Source organism: Nipponia nippon, unplaced genomic scaffold (assembly GCF_047370975.1).
Source record: "Nipponia nippon isolate SJK-2023a ecotype South Korea unplaced genomic scaffold, ASM4737097v1 scaffold_18, whole genome shotgun sequence".
NCBI classification, from domain to species: domain Eukaryota; kingdom Metazoa; phylum Chordata; class Aves; order Pelecaniformes; family Threskiornithidae; genus Nipponia; species Nipponia nippon.
Window position 1 is genome coordinate 2,146,130 of NW_028262334.1, and position 22,436 is coordinate 2,168,565.

At 59.2% G+C, this 22,436-nt stretch overlaps 4 protein-coding genes across 9 annotated transcripts in view; 3 read left to right on the plus strand and 1 right to left on the minus strand.

Moving 5' to 3' along the window:
• Window positions 1-6,505, plus strand: part of CORO1C (coronin 1C) — a 56,494-nt gene extending 49,989 nt beyond the window's left edge. For all 3 annotated transcript variants that reach the window (XM_087754373.1, XM_087754376.1, XM_087754374.1), the window contains exons 8-11: window positions 930-1,075; window positions 2,513-2,570; window positions 2,662-2,907; window positions 3,623-6,505. In XM_087754373.1, the coding sequence (XP_087610499.1) occupies window positions 930-1,075; window positions 2,513-2,570; window positions 2,662-2,907; window positions 3,623-3,742 (570 nt within the window). In that variant the 3' untranslated portion in view covers window positions 3,743-6,505. The remainder of the gene's footprint in view (window positions 1-929; window positions 1,076-2,512; window positions 2,571-2,661; window positions 2,908-3,622) is intronic.
• Window positions 6,506-7,978: 1,473 nt separating this feature from the next.
• On the plus strand, window positions 7,979-10,526 carry SELPLG (selectin P ligand). The gene is made up of 2 exons (XM_087754628.1): window positions 7,979-8,272; window positions 9,091-10,526. The coding sequence occupies exons 1-2, from the start codon at window positions 8,038-8,040 to the stop codon at window positions 10,305-10,307; spliced, it is 1,452 nt and encodes a 483-aa protein (XP_087610754.1). The 5' UTR covers window positions 7,979-8,037; the 3' UTR covers window positions 10,308-10,526.
• Window positions 10,527-14,447: 3,921 nt separating this feature from the next.
• On the plus strand, window positions 14,448-17,994 carry TMEM119 (transmembrane protein 119). 3 transcript variants are annotated; one of them, XM_087754283.1, is made up of 3 exons: window positions 14,470-14,580; window positions 16,209-16,323; window positions 16,472-17,994. In XM_087754283.1, the coding sequence occupies exon 3, from the start codon at window positions 16,498-16,500 to the stop codon at window positions 17,248-17,250; it is 753 nt and encodes a 250-aa protein (XP_087610409.1). In that variant the 5' UTR covers window positions 14,470-14,580; window positions 16,209-16,323; window positions 16,472-16,497; the 3' UTR covers window positions 17,251-17,994. The 3 variants fall into 3 exon arrangements, with proteins under 3 accessions (XP_009472268.1, XP_087610409.1, XP_087610410.1); XM_087754284.1 differs by lacking the exon at window positions 14,470-14,580 and adding an exon at window positions 14,634-14,862; XM_009473993.2 differs by lacking the exon at window positions 16,209-16,323 and having other exon boundaries at window positions 14,448-14,580.
• A 1,873-nt stretch (window positions 17,995-19,867) lies between these two features.
• Window positions 19,868-22,209, minus strand: ISCU (iron-sulfur cluster assembly enzyme). Of its 2 annotated transcripts, XM_087754285.1 has the most exons (5): window positions 22,053-22,209; window positions 21,860-21,973; window positions 21,491-21,601; window positions 20,807-20,885; window positions 19,868-20,423 (listed from the first exon to the last, which is right to left on the minus strand). In XM_087754285.1, exons 1-5 carry the CDS (start codon window positions 22,134-22,136, stop codon window positions 20,326-20,328), a joined length of 486 nt encoding a protein of 161 aa, XP_087610411.1. In that variant the 5' UTR covers window positions 22,137-22,209; the 3' UTR covers window positions 19,868-20,325. The 2 variants fall into 2 exon arrangements, with proteins under 2 accessions (XP_087610411.1, XP_087610412.1); XM_087754286.1 differs by lacking the exons at window positions 19,868-20,423; window positions 20,807-20,885 and adding an exon at window positions 20,892-21,127.
• Between the last annotated feature and the right edge of the window lie 227 nt (window positions 22,210-22,436).

Here is a 22,436-nt window from a genome sequence, read left to right on the forward strand (position 1 = left end):
AGGTAAAGCTGCTCTTAACGCAACAAGTCAGATACCATCATCAAAACATCTCTTGTTAGTGTTGACCCGAATGATTGTACGTTAGTGTGGGAGGAAGGTACATTTTAGATGTTATCCTCCTTGTGCTTGAAGGTGATGGAGCATGTAGCAACACTCACTGTAATTTTGCGGGGATAAATAATAGAAAACTGGAATCACGTGCTCCTTTCTAAAAGCAATTTGTAGGTATTAAGTGCTCTAAAGTGCCTAATTCTGATGCCACAGCTTTGGACTTCCTACAAATAGGAGCCAAAGACAAGATGAACAAGTAATTACAAAGGAGGATCCATACAAGTATGTTCAAGAATCCCATCTTTGTAAACAGCTAATGAGAAATACTTGTTTTATGTCTGCTGCCTCTTCTGCTGTTTCAGAGATGCTAGTGAGTAGAATTGCCTGGAATCAAAGAGAAACTGGTTTATAGCCTTGCTGCCTGACTGTGGCAGAAAATTTAGCTTTTTCACAACAGGAGATGTGGAAGTTGACCCCCCAGTGTTGAAGCACAAGCTCAGGTCAATGCACCACGGTATTTTGAAGAACAGCACTTACCGCTGAGAAACTGTTCAGCCAATGTACTTGGGTTACAGTAGGGATCTGCTTTATGGTAGTTCTGCTGATGCCATATGGATAGTGAGAACACAGCAGTGCGCTGTCTGATAGCGGCTGCCGTGAGCAGCCCGAGATGAGACATATTCAACTGGTAAGCAATGGAAGTTTTAGCTTGAAAAAAAAAATAGCTATGAACTGCATTGCTCTGTGGCTGCATTCCTGGAAGGAAAGGCTACGGGGGGAGACTAATGGCTGCCTAGCCTAGCAGGGAGCCGGAGTGCGGGCACGGGGAGCGCTGGCCTCTTCAGCCTCTGGAGTGGTCCTCCTTTCATTTCTTGCAGGGTGACAGCAGCATTCGCTACTTTGAGATCACGGATGAATCCCCCTATGTTCACTACCTCAACACCTTCAGCAGCAAAGAGCCGCAGAGGGGCATGGGGTTCATGCCAAAGAGGGGCCTTGATGTGAACAAGTGTGAGATTGCCAGGTAAGGAGAGAGGCTGTCAGGGTGGGTCGTGTCGTCCCAGCAAGCCACCCCATCATGAGCTCAGCCGTTCAGAAATGGAAAGTCCTGCTACTGCCCCTGGACAGTGCAAAACACGTTCCTGCAGCGCACGTCAGCCAGCTTTCTGCAGGCAAGAGAGGAGTATGGCAGGAGGGGAAGGGGCTGAGAGCCCTCTGTAAAACCCTGGTGTGTGCTCCCCGCTGGCAAACCAAGCACTGCTGGGTGTAGGACCCCGCTGTTGGAAAGACCTCTCTGCCACACTACTGCTTCTGCAGCGTTTGTTGGGACCTGTGATAGGAAGCGATACTTGTGCTGGGCATAACATGATGTAACCTCAAATTATGCTGGGACTTAGGCTGAGTCTGTTCTAAATGAATGAGTGATATCTAGCAGAATACATTGTCTGCAGAAAACTTGGCATGAAGTTGGTTACAGCCTATGCTGTCAACAAATTGGTGATAAACTTTTGGTGCCTAAGCCTGATAGCAGTCTCCAGCTTGTACGCAGCAAGCAGGTTGGAAGCTGGTTTCAGGAATTTAGAGAGTAGTTAAAGCAGCAGTGCAGTGACCACAGTGCAGCTGTGATTCAGAAAACATGGCAAAGGGAGAAAGCATCGGGTTGCCCAGAGAGGTGGTAGATGCCCCATCCTTGGAAACATTCAAGGCCAGGCTGGATGGGGCTCTGAGCAACCTGATCTGGTTGAAGATGTCCCTGCCGATTGCAGGGGGGACGGACTAGATGGCCTTTAAAGGTCCCTTCCATCCCAAAGCATTCTGTGGTTCTATGATTCTATGATCTCAGGAAAGCAAATTTGTGCCACTGCAGTGGCTCCTGGCACGCTGCTGGTAGGGAACATGCTGGATGTTGCCCCTGAAACCTTTTGATCCTCCTTCGATTATTAATGAAAGCAGGAGCCCCTGAAAGGGAGCAGAGCCTGCACTTGCCTGAAGCACGTGAATATTTGAGCAGCGGTGCCCGGTGGCCAGGCTGAGGACATTGGCGTTTGTGGCACTGGCCCAGAGCAGGACTGCAAGGGGTGACCGGAGTGTGGAGACGTGTGAGTGGTGAGCAGAAGGCTGGCTAGTGTGTACCTGTACGTCACTGGTGTGGTGCTTGTCTGGACGGTCCGAGCAGTGGGCTGTGCCTCGCTGGCAGCCCCTCCTGGCCAAAGTGTGACCCTCTGAAGTCACCCAGTACCTAAGAGAGGAGCTCTGCACGCACCCAGGTGGTTTCGTCCAGCCCTCGCAGGGCCCTGCAAGTCCTAGCACAGCCCAGCTGTGACTCCGTAGGGTTGCTCGTTTCCCATCGCCTCTGTCTCCCGGTACGCTGCTGTGCACGAGCGGCAGAACCGAGGCCTCCTTTGCACAGCGTGTTGGCTGTCCTCACGTCCAAGTCGCACCTTTTCTTTCTTTTTGAAAGGTTCTTCAAGCTTCACGAGAGGAAGTGTGAGCCCATCATCATGACGGTTCCTCGAAAGGTGAGCACTACATGCTGGTTATGTGGTTTGAAGCCAACTCGTGCCTTCCAGCCCCAAAGCACTTGATCAATTCATCTCTTCTGGCTTGCAGTCGGACCTCTTCCAGGATGACCTATACCCGGATACAGCTGGCCCAGAAGCAGCTCTGGAAGCAGAGGAGTGGTTTGAGGGGAAGAATGCTGATCCCCTTCTCATCTCCTTGAAGCATGGGTACATTCCAGGCAAGAACAGGGATCTCAAGGTGGTCAAGAAGAACATACTGGACAACAAACCTGCCGCAAACAAGAAAAGTGATCTCATAAATGCTCCAAAGAAAGCAGCTGATGCCTCAAACTCTGTGAGTAAAATCCACAAGCTTTTGGGGATGGTGGTCTGAGATGTGATTACCAGGGTGCTGCATCTTCAAAAACAGTTAAAACAAAGCTCAAGCATGTATGACTCAAGTGCCTCGGGACTTAGGTGCCAGTGGGTGACCTGGAGTTTAGGTGGTACTGGAGTTGTGCCGTTCCAGGTGAGGCTGTGGTATATGTGGAAGATCACTGGGAATTGTGACACAAGGGAAAGCTTGGCTTGTTACTCCAGCCACCCACCTGCCTGGGGACAGCTTCCATGCACCTCTTTTTTGTGTAAAACCCAGCACAGACAGTGGGACAAATGAACCTCAGACTATGCAGGGCCAGAAGAAGGTCGTACAAGTTCATAATTGGGGGCTTTAGCTAACGTGGGGTATAGTAAGCTGCAGAGATTTGGAAGTGACAGCTGTCAGTCAAGTAGGTCCTTAAATGCTGTTAAAGAGCAGCTACTGGTCCAGTACATCCTTGAAGTTGGCATTGCTGCCGCTGAAAATGCTGGTCCATGCCCTGAGCATCACAACTGCCACAGTGCCTGTGCCAGACGTGTAGTGCATGCTCACCCCGCTTGCCTGTGCGCCCTGGTGCGCTTATGGCTCTTGAGAATCCCATTCAGAGGAGCCGCTTGTTTGGAAAACTCCTGTCTGCAGAGGGTGTCCCGCCAGCTCTCCTAACAAATACATGTCTTGTCTTGTCTTCTAGCAAAACGAAGCCAAATTGGATGAGATTTTGAAAGAGCTGAAATCTATAAAAGACACGATCACCAACCAAGACGAGCGCATTTCCAAGCTGGAGCAGCAGATGGCAAAGATTGCGGACTGAGCGGGGTGAGCGGCGCTGGCCCCGCTGCCAGCCCAGGCACATTCCAGTTCCCCAGTTCGGCAAGCAGCAGCCTGCAGCATTCCAGTACGAGCTTTCCTGTTCTCCTAAATTCACGTCAACGAGAGCCGATGATTAAAAGCCAAGCTTTTTAGTGAATTTTTTTTTTCCTGATGTTTTAATGAATTTCTGTGACTGTGTCAAATAAGTCAGAAAGAATAAGTGCTACTTTTACAGTCTTTTTTTTTCCAGATGTTATGAATTCCTAAAAACAAATCCATTCTGACTTTCAATGTTGTGCCCAAATATCTTTTTCTAGATTTAGGGACCAATGCCACATTGTTCTTAACCATTTTTTAAAGTTGCCAAAAAAAAAAAAAGTTGCTTTTTATTTTTCTTATTTGCCACTTTGCAGTATTTGTGTTTTAAATTTAAAGGGACAGCACTGCGTGCGTGTGCGCGCGCGCGTGTGTGTGTGTGTGCGCGTGGTGGGTGTTTATACTGTTCAGAGAACAAAACTGAAGCTATTTTGTATAAATCTTCAATTTCGAACAATCAGATCGGTTTCCTTTGCAGTGTGGCCGAGGCTGCTGCTGAGACCCCTCAGAGATCGTACAAGCTGCCTTTCCTGCCTCCCTAACGTGTCCCCATCACCACTGTCTGACAGTTTAAAGAAAAAAACCGTAGTTCTGAATGAGGTGATTCATCCCACAAAATGCCTCTTCTCCTTTTACAGAACTTTTAAACTAGCATCATGCTGCCCTTTTAAAATAGTCCCATGTTTTGGATTCCTCTAGCCCTGTCCAAACGGGCATGTTTTATTTGCCAGTCTGTCTTTATTTTGAGGCAGAAGTTACTTTCGTGCAGGAAATGTGTTTACGTTTATCCATGGAGTACAAAGTGGAAGGTGTGCCATGGGAGATGCGAGCCGTGGGACACCGGCAGTCACCAGGTTCTCCGTGGTGTCCGTTTCAGCTGTACGCGTTGCTGTAAATACTTGTTTCTGCACCACCACGCTCTTTGGCTCATTGACTTTAAGAAGCTTTTAAAAATCTGTGAGCTTGCAATTCTCTGGCCCCCCACTTTATGCTGATGTTAGAAATTTAGACTCTTGCTTCCAAAGCAGCGTTAGCAGTAGATAGGTGACTTTATCGTGACGGGTCTCCGGAAACAAAATGCCTCTGCTATTTTTTACAGTATTTTTTTTTCTCTTTCCATCATTCCTGCCTCACCACCCCACCCTGCTGTAAAACTTTGCAGGAAATTACTTGTTCCCGGATCAGATGAGTGACGTCCGTCCCCAGACCCCCTGCACTCCCAGGCCTTTGGAGTGCAAGGGACTGGGGAGGGTGGTTTTGACCCCAGTTTGGAGAACTGGTTTCTCACACAGTCCTTCGAGATCCTCAGGGGAGAGACCTCATGAGCACGCTGGGCTCGTGAGCTCCTCATGGAATTTCTTGGATGCCTCAGCTCAGCAAACCTCTGCTCAGGTGAGGTCTCCCCTGCCAGGGGGGCTGCCTGTGTGAGGGACGGGGCAGGCACGGGTCCCTGCTCGCAGGCTGCGTCCCTGGGGCGTCAGCAGGATCCGTGCCACCCCGGCAAGCTGGGCCAGGCTGGATTGGTGCTGCCTGTCCCAGCATAGCCCGTCCCCACAGTGCCAGGGAAATGTCGGCAGCCCGCGTCGAATCCAGAGGTGCGCAAAGACTATCAGGTGTCCGAGAGCTATCGGCTGAGGAGCCTCACTGCCTGTCCCAGCTGGGGATCCATCCTTGACGCAGCTCACTGCATCCCCGATGTGCGTGCACGTTTGTGTGCTTGGGAGCCGCCGCACCAGAGCAGCGTCCCCCCGCCCAGGGCATCCCCGGCGGCTGCCGCTCGGCATGGGGGCGCGTCCCTTCATCCAGGCTGAAGTGATCCTTTTTTTTTTTTTTTTTCCCCCCATTAGGTTAGCTAGAAATCTTCGAATTCTCCATTTTTTCCAATGTTTGCATGTTCAGAACTTAAAGATTAAGGATTCTCTGTTCTGGAGGGATGTCTGTGTGTGTGAAGGTGAAATCACACCGTCGGGACAGCCAGGCGACGTAGCTGGAGAGGCACGAGAATGGGACGCAAAGAGACAGAGGATGTGTTATAATTGCATAGCATGAAACCTTCATGAAAAGTGGGTTTTCTTTGTTTTAAGTGGCGAGCACAGCGGGAGGGACAAGCGTCCCCTGCCCTGTGGCCGTGACCACTGATGCTGGATTCACAGTCCAGACGCTCCGGGTTATTTGAATGTTTGGTGATGTTTTTGTATTGCAGTAAATGGCTGAGATGATGTGTATTTTTCTTTTTTTTTTTCTTTTTTTTTTTTTGGGAAACAAAACCAAATGTAATGCTCCCCCAAATGGTGATCTCTGTGTCGATTTGTATGTGTGACTTCAGGGTTGTGTGCTCGGGGACCTTTTGTTTTATCTAATTGGAGGGAAATAAGTTTTCTGAGGTGCTGGATTGAAATGCCCAGAGGAGATCGGTGTGTGGTAGACGGTCCGAGGAGGGCGGAAGAAAGGCCGCCCTGGTTTTTAGTTTATAGCCTGTATTTTATTTAAATGAACTGATGCCTAGCCAGGCTCAACCGGAGTCAGTGCCTGAAGCTTTTTGTAGCCGTGATATCCCAGAAGAGAACCAGCGAAGTCCTGAAAGATGCGCTCTTATAGAGCGGCCATAGTATCTGTCCAAATATTTGCTTCCATTTTCAAAAGATAAAAGTCATTGATTATAAACTTCCTCTGGTTTGCTTTTTCTTTGACTCTCTGCGTCCTGCACCCACTGCTGCCCGTTACCACGTTCGCTTTAGGTTTTATCAATAACCAGGTTATTAAATGATGGCACTACCCTTAACCACAGCGATAGAAACCCGAGCCTGTGGGGTTGTGGCTGAGCGGGGCCGGTCCTCTGGGACTCCTCCGTTCTCGTCTGCTCTATCCCGGGAGAGCCGGGGCCCATCCCCGGGGTCACACGTGGACTCGCTGGTGATTTCCCTGCAAGCGAACCCAAGAGCTTGGCTGGATGCGGGACTCGATGGCACGGACTTGCTGGGGGGGGTCTCAGGGTAGCGGGGACCGGGGTGGTGCGGTCTCTGGAAGGAAAGGCACCAGCTGGGGGCTGCCCTGGAGCTGGGGGAGCTCATTCTGCTCTTCCCCAGCTGAAACCTGCTTCAAGGGCGCAGGTAACCCTGCAACAGCAAAGAGCCCAGGCTGGAAATGGTATCGCTCAGTCCCCGTCCAGGTTTGAGAACCTTCCCCCAGCGCAGCCTCCGCGGTGCTGCAGCGTTTCACCCTGCATTTCACAACCGCCCTGGTACACCCTGACCCCAGCACAACCCCGAAGGCCCGGCCGTGCCTGGGACGGGACAGGGATACTCTCGGAGAGGCGATGCTCCCTGGCCACCCATGCACGCCCTGGACCCATCCCAGGGGATGCTCATCCCGCAGCCGCTCCTGCAGACCTGAACGCAATTTTTTGCGTGTGTTTTCCGAGTGATCTGGGGCTGGCAAGAACCAGGACGCTCTTCCAGCCCCCATAGCCAGCAGACTTGGAGAAGGGATGGGGTGAATCCGGCCCACGGCATGGGGAGTTCACGGTCCTGCCGGGGGGCAGGCGGAGGCGGTGGGGCTGTTTACAGCCCCCAGCAGCAGCCGCAGGGCGTTTGCTGCGGATGTGCTCTTGCAGCACCCTTCCTGTGACTGCACCTCCCGCCTGCTGCCGCGCCGGTGCTTGCGGTTAGGGCGGGGTATTTCCCAGCCCGTGCAGCGCCGTGCAGCCGGGACAACGCTCGGCGGCCCCTGCAGCCCCTCGAGAGCTCCTTGGCTGCAGGTTGCCATCTTGGGGATGTTGATGCCGAGATAAGGGCCCCGGCCTGAGGGCTCTGCAAATGCATTGAGCCAGGCCCTCACCCTCCTCCTCCTCTTCCTCCTCCTTGTGTGCGATAGCTGTTTCCTGGTGTTGGGGTACCTCCGTGTCCCCTCTCGGGGCAACATGACCTGCCCCCCCCATCCTGTTCATGCCCACACCGTGCCCAGGGCGGCTGGTAGCCCTGGCACCAGGTTTGCCGTCACTTCTGCTTTCGGGGCGGCGTGAGCCCCAGCACGCAGCTCGGCAGAGCTGCCGGTGGGGCAAAGCTGGCCAGGGGGCTCCCACAGGGCACCCAGCACGCTGGGGAGGGGTGGGAGGCTCCTTTTTGGGGGGGCACCCCACGTCCTGACCACCCTTCCTGGGGGTGCACGCAGCCCCCGGCCCTCGGTGGCCCCGCTCCCGGCATGACGTTCTTCCCCCGCTGGGCTCTCCGAAACCGCAGCCGCTCTTCCGCGCCCGCCTTTCCTTCCCTGCCAGGGCAGGAGGCACAGGCGGAGGGTGGCCTGCAACGCCCCTCGAGCTTTGGTGGTTGCCCGGCCCCGGGGCTGCCCTCGTGCCCCCGTGCCAGTGCAGCTGGGCCCTTGCTGGTGATGACTGCCGGCGCTGCAGCTCGGCGTCCCGCGGCGTCTCCTGGCAGAGGTGAGCCTCGGTGGGGGGGTGCCGGATCGGGGCTCAGCCCCCAGGGATGGTGTGGGTGCAAAGGGGATGCTCGGGGTCCCCCTTGGGGCGTGTGTGGGTCCCCACGGGGTGCCACCCTCCATGCAGTGCTGGTCCCTGGGGTTTTTAGGAGGCAGGTGGGTGCTTTGGGGATGTGGGAGCCTCTCAGGGATGCTGGGTGCTGGGGGAGCATCGATCGGTGTTTGAATGCTGTTGGGTGTGGGGCCTCCACCCACCGGCGCTGCTGGTGGGCGGTTGGTGTAACAAGGGGGGATTTGGAGTGGGTTTGGGGCGGGTTTGCTTCTCCTCCTGCTACACCGCAGATGCACAGGCACATGGTGGCCTCTGCCTGGGAGCCCCACACCAGCCCAGCCGGCAGAGGGGGAGGACGGGCACCCCAGGGGGGTCGGTTCAAAAGTGTATGACATCCCTGAGGTTTCATTTCTGCATGGGAAGTCATCCTGCAACTGCCTGTCCCACAGCAGCTGTCTCCATCACGGCTTATTTCCCATTTCCAGACACTCAGCTTCCGTTTCAAAACTTTCTTCTCAAGTGGAGCCGGCGGGGCTGAGCTCCCGCAGGTGGAGGCAGCTCGGCTCTGCCGGCCGCGGATGGAGGAGGTCGGTGTTCACATCCTCCAGGCCCCCAAAACACAGAGCCCCTCTCCAGAAGAGGAGGAGGATGCTTTGCTCATGTGCGATCCCTCCTTGGGGCCATTTCCAGCCTGAACGATGGAGCTCAGCATCCTCTCGCAGTGAGCGGGGCCCCGATTTCATCTGCCCCATCTTTTCCCCCTGCAGGTCCCATGGCACCAGGCTGGACCGTGCTGGTGATGCTGGTGCTGGTGCTGAGCACCCTGCGGGTGTGCGGGGCCGTGCCGCCGCCGGAGCCGGGGCAGCATCGCGGCCTGCAGTGGGTCTGGGGGGTGGCCGGGCAGGCGCAGGCTGAGCCCCTGCCGTTCTCCCGCAGGAAGAGGGCTGATGGCGGGCAGCAGCCCAGCGCCACCGCCGCCACGCCGGGGCATGGCCACGCCGCCACTGTGACGCCCAGCAGCGACGACACCGATTCCCCCGAGCCCGACCTGCTGCTGGGCTCTGTGCCACCAGCAGAATCTGGCTCCAATGCGAGCCTGCACAGGGTACTTGTGGTGCTGACCACAGCCGATCCCTTGGATGAGACCGATTCCCCTGATCCTGACCTGCTGCTGAGCTCTGCGCCACCACCAGCACCCAGCACCAACACCAGCCTGCACCGGGCACTGGCAGCGCCGACCACAGCCGATCCCCTGGATGAGACCGATTCCCCTGACCCTGACCTGCTGCTGAGCTCTGCACTGTCGGCAGCACCCAGCACCAATGCCAGCCTGCACTGGGCACTGGCGGTGCCGACCACAGCCGATCCACAGGACGAGACTGATTCCCCTGATCCCGACTTGCTGCTGGGCTCTGAGCTGACGGCGGAGCCTAGCAGACAGGCAGCACCCCAAAACATCACCACCATCCCCAGCCGGCTCACGTTGCCCAGCGAGGAGGGGACGGTGGCCGGTGACATGGACAGCAGCTCCTCCACGGAGCCACACTCGGCGACCTCCCCAGCCCTTGGCCCCATGACCACGGGTTACAAGAAAGGCAAGAAAGCCGGAGCCTCCCCCGCCCCGACTCATTCAACCCCTTGGGACAAGAAGCCCAGGGGGACCGCAGTGCCGGTCCCCTGGGACCCCAGCAGGGTGATGGGCAAGTGCCTGCTGGCCATCCTGCTGCTGGCGCTGGTGGCCGCCACCTTCATGGTGTGCACGGGGGTGCTGGGCGCCCTGCTCTGGCGGCGGGCGCGGACGGCACACCGCCAGCTCAGCCACACCGAGATGGTCTGCATCTCCTCCCTGCTGCCTGACGGCGAGATGGCCGCCAACGGCCCCAAGCCTGGCCTGGCCCGGCGGCCGAAGCTGCTGCTTGACGGTGGCTCCGAGGCCGACGGTGACAACCTGACGCTCAGCAGCTTCCTGCCAGAGCACTCCTGAGCTGCGGGAACAGGGGTCCTGCATCCCAGAGCATCAGGGGCCTGCAGCTGCGCCGTGGGCCCGGTGCCGAGTCCCCTGTGCTGCTGCATGTGGAGCCACAGGCAGGTGACTCCCATTCCCTTGGGTTTGTGTTTTAACTTGCACTGGCGTGATGGGAAGCTGCTTTCCTCCAGGGCAAGCTCAACCCTCAAGGTTGACCCCATTAAAGTGTTAGCAGGACATGGTGGTCTCTTCCTGGTGGGGACAGTGCCCGCCAGCCCCCCGGCCCCCTCCCCGCTCCCCCGCCTGCCCACATCCCTCTGCCGAAATTTCACTTCTCCATCCTCCCCCAGCAGCAGCCCCAGTCCCCTGGGGGGGAGCAGAAACAAAATGCGTGGCCACCCCATGCCGGGCAGGGGGCCAGACCCCAGGGGCTCGGGGACCACAGCCCCCCAGGACCCCCTCCCCGCCTGGGGCTTGGCCTCGTGCCACGGTGTGGGAGCGGAAACAGTGGCAGTGCCGGGGCGGAAACACCGGGGGCGGGGGGACGGGGACGGGTGCACTTCTGGCGTAACATGTTCCTGCCCTGTGGTCACCTGCAGCGAGGCAAAGGGACGCCTCCGGGACCGCTGCTGCCTGTCAGGGTGGTCCTGCGCGCTGATGGTGCGCCCAGGGCTCGTCCCCGGTGAGCAAATGGCGGTCACAGGCTCTCGGCCTCGTAGGGCGGTGTTGGCCCGGGCTGTCCCTGCCTGGTTGTGGCTGGGGCAAGGAGGGATGGGGAGAGCAAAGCCATGAGTGGCCACTGAGGGTCCCACCATCTTGCCTGTACCCGGGGACTGAAGAGGACTCAGGTTTGCTCCCAGGTCCCACCCCTCCCCGGTGTCCAGGTGTCAGTCACCCCTCGAGCCACCAGCCTGACCCCTTCCCTGTGTCCGGCCCTGGGGGAGCCACCCAAGGGAGCAGAAGTGGCCCAGGACTGTCCCTGCCCTGCCAGGCCTGGTGTTTCCACGTTCCCATCCCTGTCCCAGCCAAGCTCAGCATCCCCATCTCTCCATCCCCATCCCTGCCCCACCAGGCTCAGCATCCCTGTCCCCATATCCCCATCTCTTCCCCAATTTCACTTGTTGTCCCCATCCCTGCATCCTTATCCCTGCTGTGGCCAAGCTCAATGTCCCCATCTCTCAATCCCCACCCCTGCCCTGCCAGGTTCAGCATTCCCACATCCCCATCCCCACCCCACCGGGCAGCTTACGCCTCCCTCGATGTTTGCAGCGCACACTTGGGCAGCAAAGCGTTTCGGTGCGCACTCGAGGCACCGCTGCGCCGCCCCGTCCCGAGCTGAGCCCTGGGTGCGCAGCTGCCTCAAAAGCCGCTTTCAGGGGCGGCTGTCCCGTGGGCGGGTTGGCAGCGCGGCGGCTCACCTGCACCCCGGCCTCCCTGGTCCTGCCGTCTGTTTACATTCACACTGTGCTTCGGATATTTTCCATCTGGGGCCGAGCAGCCTCGCTGGCCCCGCTCCCTCCTGCAAATGTAAATGTTTACGGGTGAGTCAGAGCAGGCGAGGGGATCCGCAGCCGGCAGCGGTGGCCGGTCCCCGGATGGAACGCCCTGGCCACAGGCTCCTGGGTGATGCCACCCTGCTCTGACCCCACGCATGCGGATGCCAGCACCCTGCCATGCCAAAAAAAAAAGCAGATGCAGGAGTTCATGGCTCAGCCATAACGGGCATGGAGGCTTATGTGCCCCAAGGCTGTCAGGGCCAGGCTGGGGAACGGGAGCCTGCAGGGACCACTGTCACCCCCAGCCCCACTTTCTCTCGGAGGAGAAGGGATGCTTCCATCATCTGGCTTCATCCCACAGTGGCTCATCCAGCCTCTACCCCTGGCCCAGGCGAGGGTGAGGCTGGTGGGTCCTGAGAACGTGGGTGGGTGCAGGTCGGAGGGATTGTTCCTGCTCTCGCCCAGCCCTGTGCCTGCCCTGCCTCTGTTCTGGGAGCCCGACGAGCAGCGAGGATAAACTTTCCTCCACCGCCCAAGCATGAGCCGGCTGCCAGGAGCCGGGAATCGCCCTATTTGGCATAGTCAGGAGGTCCTGTCGGGCTGCCATCTCCCAGCTCACGGCAGAGGAATCTGCAGGAAGCCAGCGCGCGTGGCCACGGTGCCGCCCGGGCTCCAGCCGGTGTCACGGCAGGATCCTTGGGGCACACCGCCCCGGCAAGCCTCTGTGCCGTGCAGTGGGAGTGGGTGGCTGTGTGTGGCACGGGGCTGGGCTGTGCATGGTGATCTGCACGCCGTGGTGCAGCTCCGCAGGATCAGTCCCCTCTGGGTATTTTGCTGGCACAGCAAAGCACAGCCCCACAGAGCAAATTACAAGCAGAACAGGGCTGAAATGTCTCAAATTGCAGGTTACCTCGGGCTGGCTGTGCCGCAGAGCCGAGCCCTGTGTGTCCCCACGTTCCAGCTGCCCCAAATTACAAAGCGGGGCCCAGGCGGCACAGCCCTGCCCAGCGCCGAGGGGCCAAGCCCTCCCCAGCCGCAGGCAAAAATGGCATCGTAATGGCCAGTGTGCGCTGGCACCAGGGGCTGCCCGTCCCCACACCTCCGCCGCCCTGGGGAAGAGCCCGGAGCAGAGACGGGGACCCTGGATGGAGGCAGTGGGGACCACAGCTTGGGAAGGGTGGGGACAAGGAGGGATGGGGACCCTGGCCAGGATGGGATGGGAACCCTGGACAAGGAGGTTCAGCCCAACGCCAGCATCAGTGGGTGCACGGAGCGGGGAATTGCAGCCCCATCCCCGTCTGGGCTGCAGGAGCGAGTCCGGATGCCGCTGGCACTGCTCCAGGCCAGCTCGGCTCAGCAGCACGGCCGCCCTCGCACCCCTCGGCCTCCCCTCGCCTTTCCCCCTTCCCCTCTAAGATTTCAGGGCTGATCACTTAAGGCCGGGAAAAGCCGTTCCAGCAGCTGCATGGAGCCGCTGGCTGCAGACAGACGGACGGACCTGTTATTTCTGGGAGCCGCGATTACGTTTGGCGACGCCGGGAGAAACCCAAATGGCGCCGGTTCCCCTCTGGTTTCCCGGTGCCCGTGGCAATGGGAAGGGGCACCCTCACCCCCAGCCCCATGGTGGTCGCAGTCCCCAGGCGCTGGCAATGGCTTTTTTGGGGGGATCTGTCCAGGTCCCCGGGGAGGCGTGCGGAGGCAAATAGCAAGAGGATGAGGTCACCCACCGGCTGCAGCCTCTTGAGCAACTCCAGCCGAGGCGGAGGGGACCGCAGCGGGGTGGGCAGAGCGATGCCGGGCAGGGGGCCCCAGGCGATGTCCCCGGATCCCCCATCCAGAGACCGTGCCCTGGGGAGCTGTGTGGCCACCGCTGCTGCATGGGCCTGGGGAACTGCAGGGGCAGTTTTCTGCATCCCTGTCTGCATCCCGAGATGCTTGTGCTGGAGCATTTCCAGGCTGGGGTGTTTAGGAAATGGTCTCCTGAAATGAAGGTGGGGGGGGTCCCAAGCCCTGTCTGCCCCCGTGCCACAAGGCCAGCCTCCAATAATGCCAGGGCACCGAGCCCGACACCCTCCCCACCCCCCTCGGCCCCCGGGCGCTGCGTGGCCTTGGTGGCTGTGCCCCACCGGCTCGTGCCTGTGCCCTGGTGGGATGGCCGGGTTTGGGCTTGCAGGGCTGGGCACGGGGGCAGGATCCAGCCCTGGGCTGGGGTGCTGGGGCCCAAGCACACAGTGAAAGGCAGCTGGGTAGGAGCTGTGCCCGCTTCCAGCATGGCATCACTGGAAGGCATTTTGGGGGTGCCAGCACCCCCGTTCCACCCCGGTGGCTCAGCCACATGGCCACAGGATGGAGTTTTACCTCCGTTCTTATGGGCAAAAACACCCTTGCAGCAGACCTCCCTTGTGACCCTCTTCCCCACTTGCACCCCAAAAAAGCGTTCCCTTCCAGCAGCACTGAGAGGATGATGGTGGGCACCGGGGCTCCCCCCTTTGCTGGCGGAGCAAGAGGCTGGGAAGCCCCCCCAGCCCCCAGCTGGGTTTCAGCTGAGAGGGGGCTGGGGGCTGCCTGCCCCTCGCCGGCCTCCTGCACTCCCTCCCCAAACCGGCCCTAATGAGAACAAGCTGGTCCCAGGCTGCGGCGCAAGAGGAGGAGAAGGAGGAGGAGGAGGAGGAGGAGAAGGAGAAGGAGGAGGCTCCATCCCAGCAGGCAGCAGAAAGAGGCACAAGAAGGCGAGGTGTGTGGGACAGACCCCGTCCTCCCGGCTCCCTCCCACCGACGCGGCGGCTGCAGGCAAGGTGAGGATCCCGCCGGCAACGCCAGCCTGGCCCCCCAGTCTTGGGGTGGCTCCTTAGTGGGGCTCGGGCTGCCCCATGGCCAGGGGTGCTGCGGCAAGGGCTGGGCATGGTGCCTGCGGCAGGATGCGAGATGGAGCTGGCCGTGTGGCCGTGCGCCTGGGCATGGATGCTGCGCCTGGACAACATCAAAATCGTGACTTTCCTGTGTGTTTGGGGAGCGGAGCGGAGCGAAGCGGAGAGGGGTTTGCCTGCGTTCGGCCAAGCTGGAGCTGGGGACGCGCCGTGGGTCTGGGGGTGGGGAAGGATGGGGATGGGATGGGATGAAGATAGGGATGGGGATGGAGGGCTGGTGTTGGCTGCAGCGACAGGCCCTGCTCTTGGCACTGATTTGGGCTTCGGTCAGCCCCTCCGTGGCCATGGCTGCTTGTCAGCTCCGCTTGCTAATGGCGAATCAATGCCTTCACCTTCCCTGGGACCCTTCTCCCTGCTGCAGCCAAGGGGCCCCTCTCTGCAGTGAAGGCAGTGGAGGGGGAGGATGGAGGGGCTTGTCCCAGCACCCCAAAAACCCTCGTCCTGGCGGTGCCACCATTACTGCAGCGAGCCCAGAGCCCACGGCAGTGGCAATGCCACTGGGTTGGGGGTTCAGGGGTCTGGGGGTGCCTCCCACCTCCGCTGCCATTTGTTTGCTCTGGTTTAATGCAAACCAGATTTTGCAGCCGGGAAGGAGCCTGAAAGCCAAGTCCCGCTGCTGGAGTCCCTCCCGGTTTGCAGTGCTTGCCAGGTTGGGTTTGTCTGGGGGGAAAATGGGAGGTGGGTTGGGATATGGGGCGCCTGAGGTTGGGGGAATTGTCCTGGGGGTCCCCACCAATGGACCCAGGGAGCTGGTTCGCGTGACCTTCCTGTGGGGCTGTGCAGAGGGGAGAGCTCTGGGAATGGCTCAATGGTGTTGCACAGCCGAAACACGCTGCTGTCCCCCGGGGATGCACCACGAGGTGCTGGGGATGGTTGCACCCCTCTCCCGAACCCCACAGGGGTGCGAAGCCTGGCTGGGAGCTTGGCCCGGCTCATCGCTCTGGGCTGCGTGCGGGGATGGGAAACACTCGTCCCATGTCCTACCACACACCATGGGCTGTGGCTGCCAGCATGGGGCAGATCCAGCCCCATCCAGCACAGAGTGCGGCATGGTGAGGGGATGGAGCTGGCCTCCACCCTTCACTGGGGATGATCGGGCAGCCGGGACCCCCTGTTCACTGCACCCCAGCTCCAGGGCTGCCCCTTTGCAAAGGCTCTGGGTGGTCCCGCGCCCCATCCCAGCACCGCAGCGGCACTGGGGTGAAATCCTGCCGCCAACCTATTTTTAGCTGCGCTCAAGCTGGGAATCGTTTGCAACGGTCCGTGCTGGGACAAGCGGTTGGGAAATGCCGCTCGCGCCGGGGGCTGGCCCATCTGCAGCGTCGCCTGTGTCAAAGTTTCCACTGGAAACCTCAATTTTTCAGGAATTTTCTAATCAGCCAAATGACCGTTGTCTGAAGCTGGCTGTTGGCAGCGGTCCCAGTCCCCTCGCCCTGCACGCAGCATCCCCCAGGCTTGAGCAATTCGATTCAGCTGTTTTCCATCTATTTTTACAGTGCGCCGTTGCAAAACAAACGCAGACCCTTGCTCAGCGTCGGGGCGAGGAAACCAGAGCTGCATTTTGCTTTTCATAAGGAAATTCAGCCGGGTGAATACCCCAGCTAACCGTCGGTGGGTCGACGCTTGTACTTGTCCCTCCCTGTCAGAGCCACAGGCAGGGCTTGGGGTGGGCGCACCATGGGGTTTTGCTTGGGGCAGGGCTCGGGGGTCTCGCTCCATTGGGGTGTTAATGTTTCGCCCTCCCCTCTGCATCCTGCAGGCCGTCGTGCACGAGCCCCAGGGGAGATGGCGGTGCGGCTGGCGATGGGCGCGTGGCTGCTGCTGCTGCTGGCGGCAGCCCCAGCACGCTCAGCTGCGCCCCGGCACACCGCGGTGCTGCCCGATGGCGGGGGTAGCGGGGACGGTGAGGAGGTCTCGGCCACACCACCCGTCCGCCGTGTGACTCCGGGGACCGGCCCGACAGTGGGGGACGTGGCGGGGACCACAGTCACCAACAGCTCGGCGCCGGGCAGCGTGCTGGACGGGCTGGTGGACTTCTTCAAGGAGTACATGCTGCTGGCGGTGGTGGTGGGCTCGCTGGCCTTCGTCCTCCTCTTCATCATCTGCGCTGCCGTCATCGTCCGGCAGAAGCACAAGGCGTCCGCCTACTACCCCTCCTCCTTCCCCAAGAAGAAGTATGTGGACCAGCGGGACAAGGCAGGGGGAGCCCGGGCTTTCAGTGAGGTGCCTGAGAAAGCCCCCGACCCCGGCGCCAAGGAGCCCCTCGACAGCAACCAGCAGCTGCAGGCAGACATCCTCACCGCTGCCCAGAACCTCAAATCCCCCCACAAGGCACCACTGGCCAACGGGGCCCGGGCAGAGCAGAAACCTCCCCCCGAGGAGGAGGAGGAAGGAAGCAAAAAGTTAGGTGACGAGCAACCCGCCGAGCCCCCTCCCCAAAATCCAGGCACCGAGGAAGCGGCGGGTGTAACAGGAGCAGGGGGCGAAGGGGCCCCCAGCGCAGCCCAGGACGGCTCCCCGGCCCCCCCCAGCATCTAGGGCAGGGACTCGGTCCCGGGTGAGCCCGAGGAGCCGCCGGCTCGGGGGGACGCCCCGCGGACACGCGATGGACCTGATGGTTTGTTGCTCCATACGTACGTGGCGGCTCGAGGAAGCCCCGATGAAGTCCCCCCCGCTCCCCCCCCGAGCCCACCGACCCTTGCACCGGCGGGATGCTGTGGCAAAGCCATGGGTTTTTTTGGCAGATGGTGGTTTTGGGCAGTGCTGGAGTGCCGCCAGCCCCATGTCTCCTGCTCTCCAAGGGGCTTTTCCCATCCCCAGGCACTGTGTGGGTGCCCCCCTCCCAGCTCCAGCTCCGCCCCTCGCCCTCTGCCACACACCGCCAGCTTTCTCCCAAATGTAATTTTACTCATTAGCAGCATCCTGGTCCCTGCTGGGCGCCTGGCCGGGAGCTGCATCCTCCGGGCAGAGGCATGGCACCGCGGCCGGGGGGGGTCTGTGCAGCCACCCCGCTCTGAGGGGAGCGGGTCGGGGGCTCGACGTGACCCAAGGCACGGCGGGCTGGCTTCGCTGAGCGCTGTGACCACCGAGGAAATGACGATGGGACGACCTTGGCCATCCCTGCCCAGCTAAGGGGAGCAAGGAAGAGGATTTAGTGGCAAGGACCTGTCCTTTCATTTTTCTGCCCCAAAGCCTGACCCAAGGGCAGCCCAGAGCCCAGCTGGACTTTTGCCTTATTTTCTTAACCCCTTCAGCTAGTAATAAAGACGTTTCCTACGCAGACCTCCTCTCCTGTGTGTTTCTGCAGCTTGCGGGGCGGCCAAGGCCCGCTCCCCATATCTGTTTGCTCCCCAGTCCTTCAGAGCCCTCACAGCATCGTGCTATGTTGGGGCGCAGCTGGTTTTGGCCTCAGCCCCACGGGGTCCACACGTGCCCCCAGCGCCCGGCAGGCGCAGCCGGCCTGGCCGTGCTTCGGGGTGAGGGTTATCTGTGTGGGTGAAACCCCGGGAACCGGGGGAACGTGCTTATCGCTCAAAAAATCTGTACGTCAACACACCATTTCTGGGAAACTTTTATCTTGCGGCCCGCAGCCGAGGGCGGGGGGGCCGCGGTGCTGCCGCACATCAGCACCGGGACACAGCTGTGCCCGGCGGGGATGTCAGGCAACCCCGGAAGGCAGAAGAGGCAACACATCCCCGTATCCCTGCATCCGTGCGTTCCCACGTCCCTGCACCTGCACATCCCCATATCCCTGCAGCCCCATATTCCTGCATCTGTGTATTCCCACGTCCCTGCACCTGCACATCCCCAATATCCCTGCAACCCCATATCCCTGCATCCGTGCACTCCCACGTCCCTGCATCTGCACGTCCCCATATCCCTGCAGCCCCATATCCCTGCATCCGTGCATTCCCACATCCCTGCACCTGCACATCCCCATATCCCTGCATCCCTGCAACCCCACATCCCCCTAACCCCGCATTTCGCCCCAGCCCCGGGGCAGGCAGGGATGCGTCCCCACGTCCCTGCACGGGGACCACCTTTCCCCTTGGAAGGGCGCGCTGGCTTTTATCTCCCCTCTTGCACTTTGTCGAGGGGCTCTCGCGAGCCCAACGAGCCCGTTCTGCCCCAAAGCAGGCGTCTGAAGTTTCCCTGATTTTTTTTTTTTTTAACTGGGAAACCGCAGGACTGTTCCCAGGGAGCAAGGCACATTCCTCGCTGCAGCAGACAGGGGCTGTGCCGAGGGCCAGCGTCCGGCAGGCGGGATGGTGCCAAGCTGAGGTACCGCAAGAGCGGTCTTGGGAGGAACAAACCACAGCGGCAACACGTGGCCTGCTCCGCATTGAAAAAAGAATAAAAATGTTGTGGACAGACACATCAGAACGAGCCACTTATTTTTAAATGTGGTTTTTAATGTTTTTAAAACACCTTAGGTATGAAAAAAGGAAAGTAAGGTTTCTTGGGTGGTTTAAAATCTTAAGAGCAGGCAAAGTTTTCAAATGTGTTTTCTGTTTGTTTTGGAAATCTATGGGAATGCTCCCCTGGAAAAGAGCAACCACCAGAAGGCACAGGAGGGCACGGTGGCCCGGAGCAGAGGCTAAGCCGTGCCAGATCACCACAGAACGTTTCATTTTCCAGCACTGGTGTGCCCCCAGCTCCCGGGGAGCCAGCTCGCACGCTCAGCCTGCGCACCCTCAAGCAGCTGAGATCGCCCACGCTCTCCCCACAACCCACCCCTCGGGCACGGCGCAGCTGAACCGCGCCCCGCGCCATGCGGGGGCATCGTCCCCGGGGGGCACGGCCCGACCCCTGCTCCGCCGGCAGCCTCCCCTCAGCGCTGCGCCCCAGCTGCGCTCCTCCCCTCCTGGGTTCAAACCCGAGGGTGCGTCTACTCTCTTTTAACAGAGTACTTGGCCAAGCCAAGGGTTGACTCCTTACATAAGACACGCCAAAATTAAGATTGTTCCTCTAATGGGAGCTTCAAAACCAAAAACCCACAAGCATCAGACGTGACAGGATCGGGGTCTGCGCTCCCCGGAGCGGTGGCACCCAGCACCCAGCTGGCCAGTGCCCCCTAGAGCCCGCCGAAGCCTCCCGGCACCCCGGGGAGCAGGAACTCGCACACGGATTGCCAAATGAAACTCCGACACAGCCGTAGTTTGCGGGCAGACGCGCCGCCCCACGTTTGTATACCGCACCGATACACAGACTGATCTGCAGTTCTTACATAAACATTAAGACCAAGGCAACGTTTCCCCGCTAAATTCTGTCAAATATTAGGCAAAACTATACATCTTCCAAAAAAGTGCAGCCCTTCCAGTACGGGAAGAGCAGGATTTTTCTCTCCAGAGAGAAGCCACTGAGTTCTCTGCAGCTGAGCAGTTTTCGTTCTAACATTTCAAACACAGTCGTGACGGGACACCGGCTGCTGAAATACCCACATCCCAGGCGCGCAAGCACTGCGAGAGTGGCTGTACACACACGAACAGTGAGACGGTGTGCGTAAGTTGTGCGTATCTTACAGCTTCGTTTAGTAGTGCACAGGATCCTACTAATAGCTAGAATAATTGCACTGCAAATTTAAGTGGAATGAGAACAAGCGTTACAGTCCGTTTAGGCATTGTTTGCTTTCTTCTCTGACTCTTCTTTGTTTGGATCCTGCTTTAACTTGTAATCAGCCAAGGCAGCCTTGATTGCGTCTTCAGCCAACACTACAAACAAAACAAGACAAGTATTTCAAGGACAACAAAAAGTTGTTTAGAACAAAAAACGCCGTAAAAACAAGAGCAGCCAGCAGTGAGCACCACTGCAGGTAGCGCCCGTCAGCATCTCAGAAGCAGAATGTCAGAAACTGAACGCTTATTATCAGTCTGCTGAGCTAGAGAGTCCAAAAGCTGAGAGAGATCTGAAAACTCTTAAAATAACCCTGAAATCTGAACGTAGGCAAGTTTCTCTTGTGGGCCAACCTTAGCTGTTCCTTGTGCAGAAACTTTATTTGGAAAACAACGTTCAGAAGCATCTGCGCTATTCCCAGAAGCCTCCCTCTCAAAGACAAGTTTGTGCTTGAACTTTCACCGTGTGGTCCTTTACTTACTAGAGCAGTGCAGTTTGACTGGAGGAAGGCAGAGTTCTTTAGCGATATCCGTGTTCTTGATTTTCAACGCTTCGTCAACCTGAAAGGCAGTTAGTGTGCAGTGACCGGTCGCGTGAGGTACAACACAGGCTACACAGGCGTTTGCTGTCAGAGTGCTTTAAGGCTCCAGAGCCAACAGAATCCACACGGAAGAACATCTCAACTGCCAGGGGCAGTGAGGGATGTCGGAATTAAGGCATCAGACTGAGCAGCGGTGGGAATGAACCAAGGCGTACCAGCGTTACAGACTAAGTGCCACTGGGGGGATTGTTCTGTGCTTACCTTTTATCACGACACAGAAATGCATTTCTTATCCGGCAGAAAAAAGTATAAATAAAGACACTCCATAACTAAACTTTCTCTCAGAAATCATGATCAGCGTGGTTTTGCTTTCTGCCTAAGACACAAAGTACGTCCCTGCAGATTAATGGAGGTTCTTGGAAAAGTTAACTATTGCTCTAGAAGTCAGACCGCTAACAGGGCTGACAGTCGCTGCTTTCTAAGCTACTGTACCACACTGCACGAAGTCAGCGCTGGGATACCCAGGACACTGCTTCCTACGCGGTCCCAACAGAGAACGCAAGCAGGTCTGAAGCTCTGAAGGCTTTCCGCGGTGTCACCTCTGACTCCGGCAGGAGCCCTTACCGTTTTCCCTTTGACCCACTCCGTCGCCAGCGAACTCGACGCGATCGCTGACCCGCAGCCAAAGGTTTTGAAACGGGCGTCGACGATCTTCCCGTTCTCGTCCACTTCCACCTGCGAGAGCATCAGTGGCACCTCAGCGGCTGGCTGGGATCCGCCGGGCGCCCCAGAGCCACCCTCTTGGGCCCAGGCAGGGCCCTGGCTCCCACTCGGGAGCGGGACAGGGCCTGCCCAGGCCGCGGGGGACACTTCAGGGCGGCGGGGGGGCGAGGGAAGGCCGCGCTGCACCCCTGAGGGGAAGGGGGCAGGTTTGGGCCTGGCAGCAGCCCCAGGCGACCCCCTCCCCCGCTGCCAGCGTGTCCCCAAGGTCACCTGCAGCTTCATGACGTCGCCGCAGGCCGGAGCACCCACCAGGCCGGTGCCCACGTTCTTGGCGTTGCGGTCGAGGGAGCCGACGTTGCGCGGGTTCTCGTAGTGATCCACCACCTGCCAGGCCACCGCGTCACCAACACCCACCGCGTGTGTCTGTGTCCCCACCGCCACCCCACCGCCCCTCGCCCCTCACCTTCTTGTGGTAGCCCAGCCTGGCGGCCGCCCCCCCGCGCCCCGGCCGCAGCAGGGCCGCCCTCGCCGCCCTCAGCGCCGCCATCTTGAGCCTGGCGAGGCGGGGCGCGCCCGCGCCGCCCTTTTATAACCTCGCGCGGCACAGCCACGCCCCCTAGGCCACGCCCCCGCGCTGCCTCAGGCCTGGCGCGGCCGGGCGCCCAGGTTTTACCCCGAGCGTGGTGCGGGACGCGGTACAAAGGGGGTGAGCGCTGAAGGGCGCCTGCGGGGGACAAAACCCCGCGCTGTCGCTAAAACGATCAATAAACGCTGTTTCCAGTCACGACGCCGTGTTTATCGCGACACCCGGCGCATGTGCGGGCCGCGGCGGCCACACTCAATATGG

Bases quoted from the DNA above. Each gene is read 5' to 3' on its own strand.
- SELPLG (XM_087754628.1), top strand. From the start codon at position 8,038: ATGACGTTCTTCCCCCGCTGGGCTCTCCGAAACCGCAGCCGCTCTTCC. The intron at 8,273-9,090 runs GTGAGCCTCGGT...TTCCCCCTGCAG, and splicing joins CGCGGCGTCTCCTGGCAGAG to GTCCCATGGCACCAGGCTGG.
- ISCU (XM_087754285.1), bottom strand. From the start codon at position 22,136: ATGGCGGCGCTGAGGGCGGCGAGGGCGGCCCTGCTGCGGCCGGGGCGC. The intron at 21,602-21,859 runs GTGACCTTGGGG...ATGCTCTCGCAG, and splicing joins GCGACGTCATGAAGCTGCAG to GTGGAAGTGGACGAGAACGG. The intron at 20,886-21,490 runs GTAAGGGCTCCT...ACTGCCTTTCAG, and splicing joins AGTGGGTCAAAGGGAAAACG to GTTGACGAAGCGTTGAAAAT.
- TMEM119 (XM_009473993.2), top strand. From the start codon at position 16,498: ATGGCGGTGCGGCTGGCGATGGGCGCGTGGCTGCTGCTGCTGCTGGCG.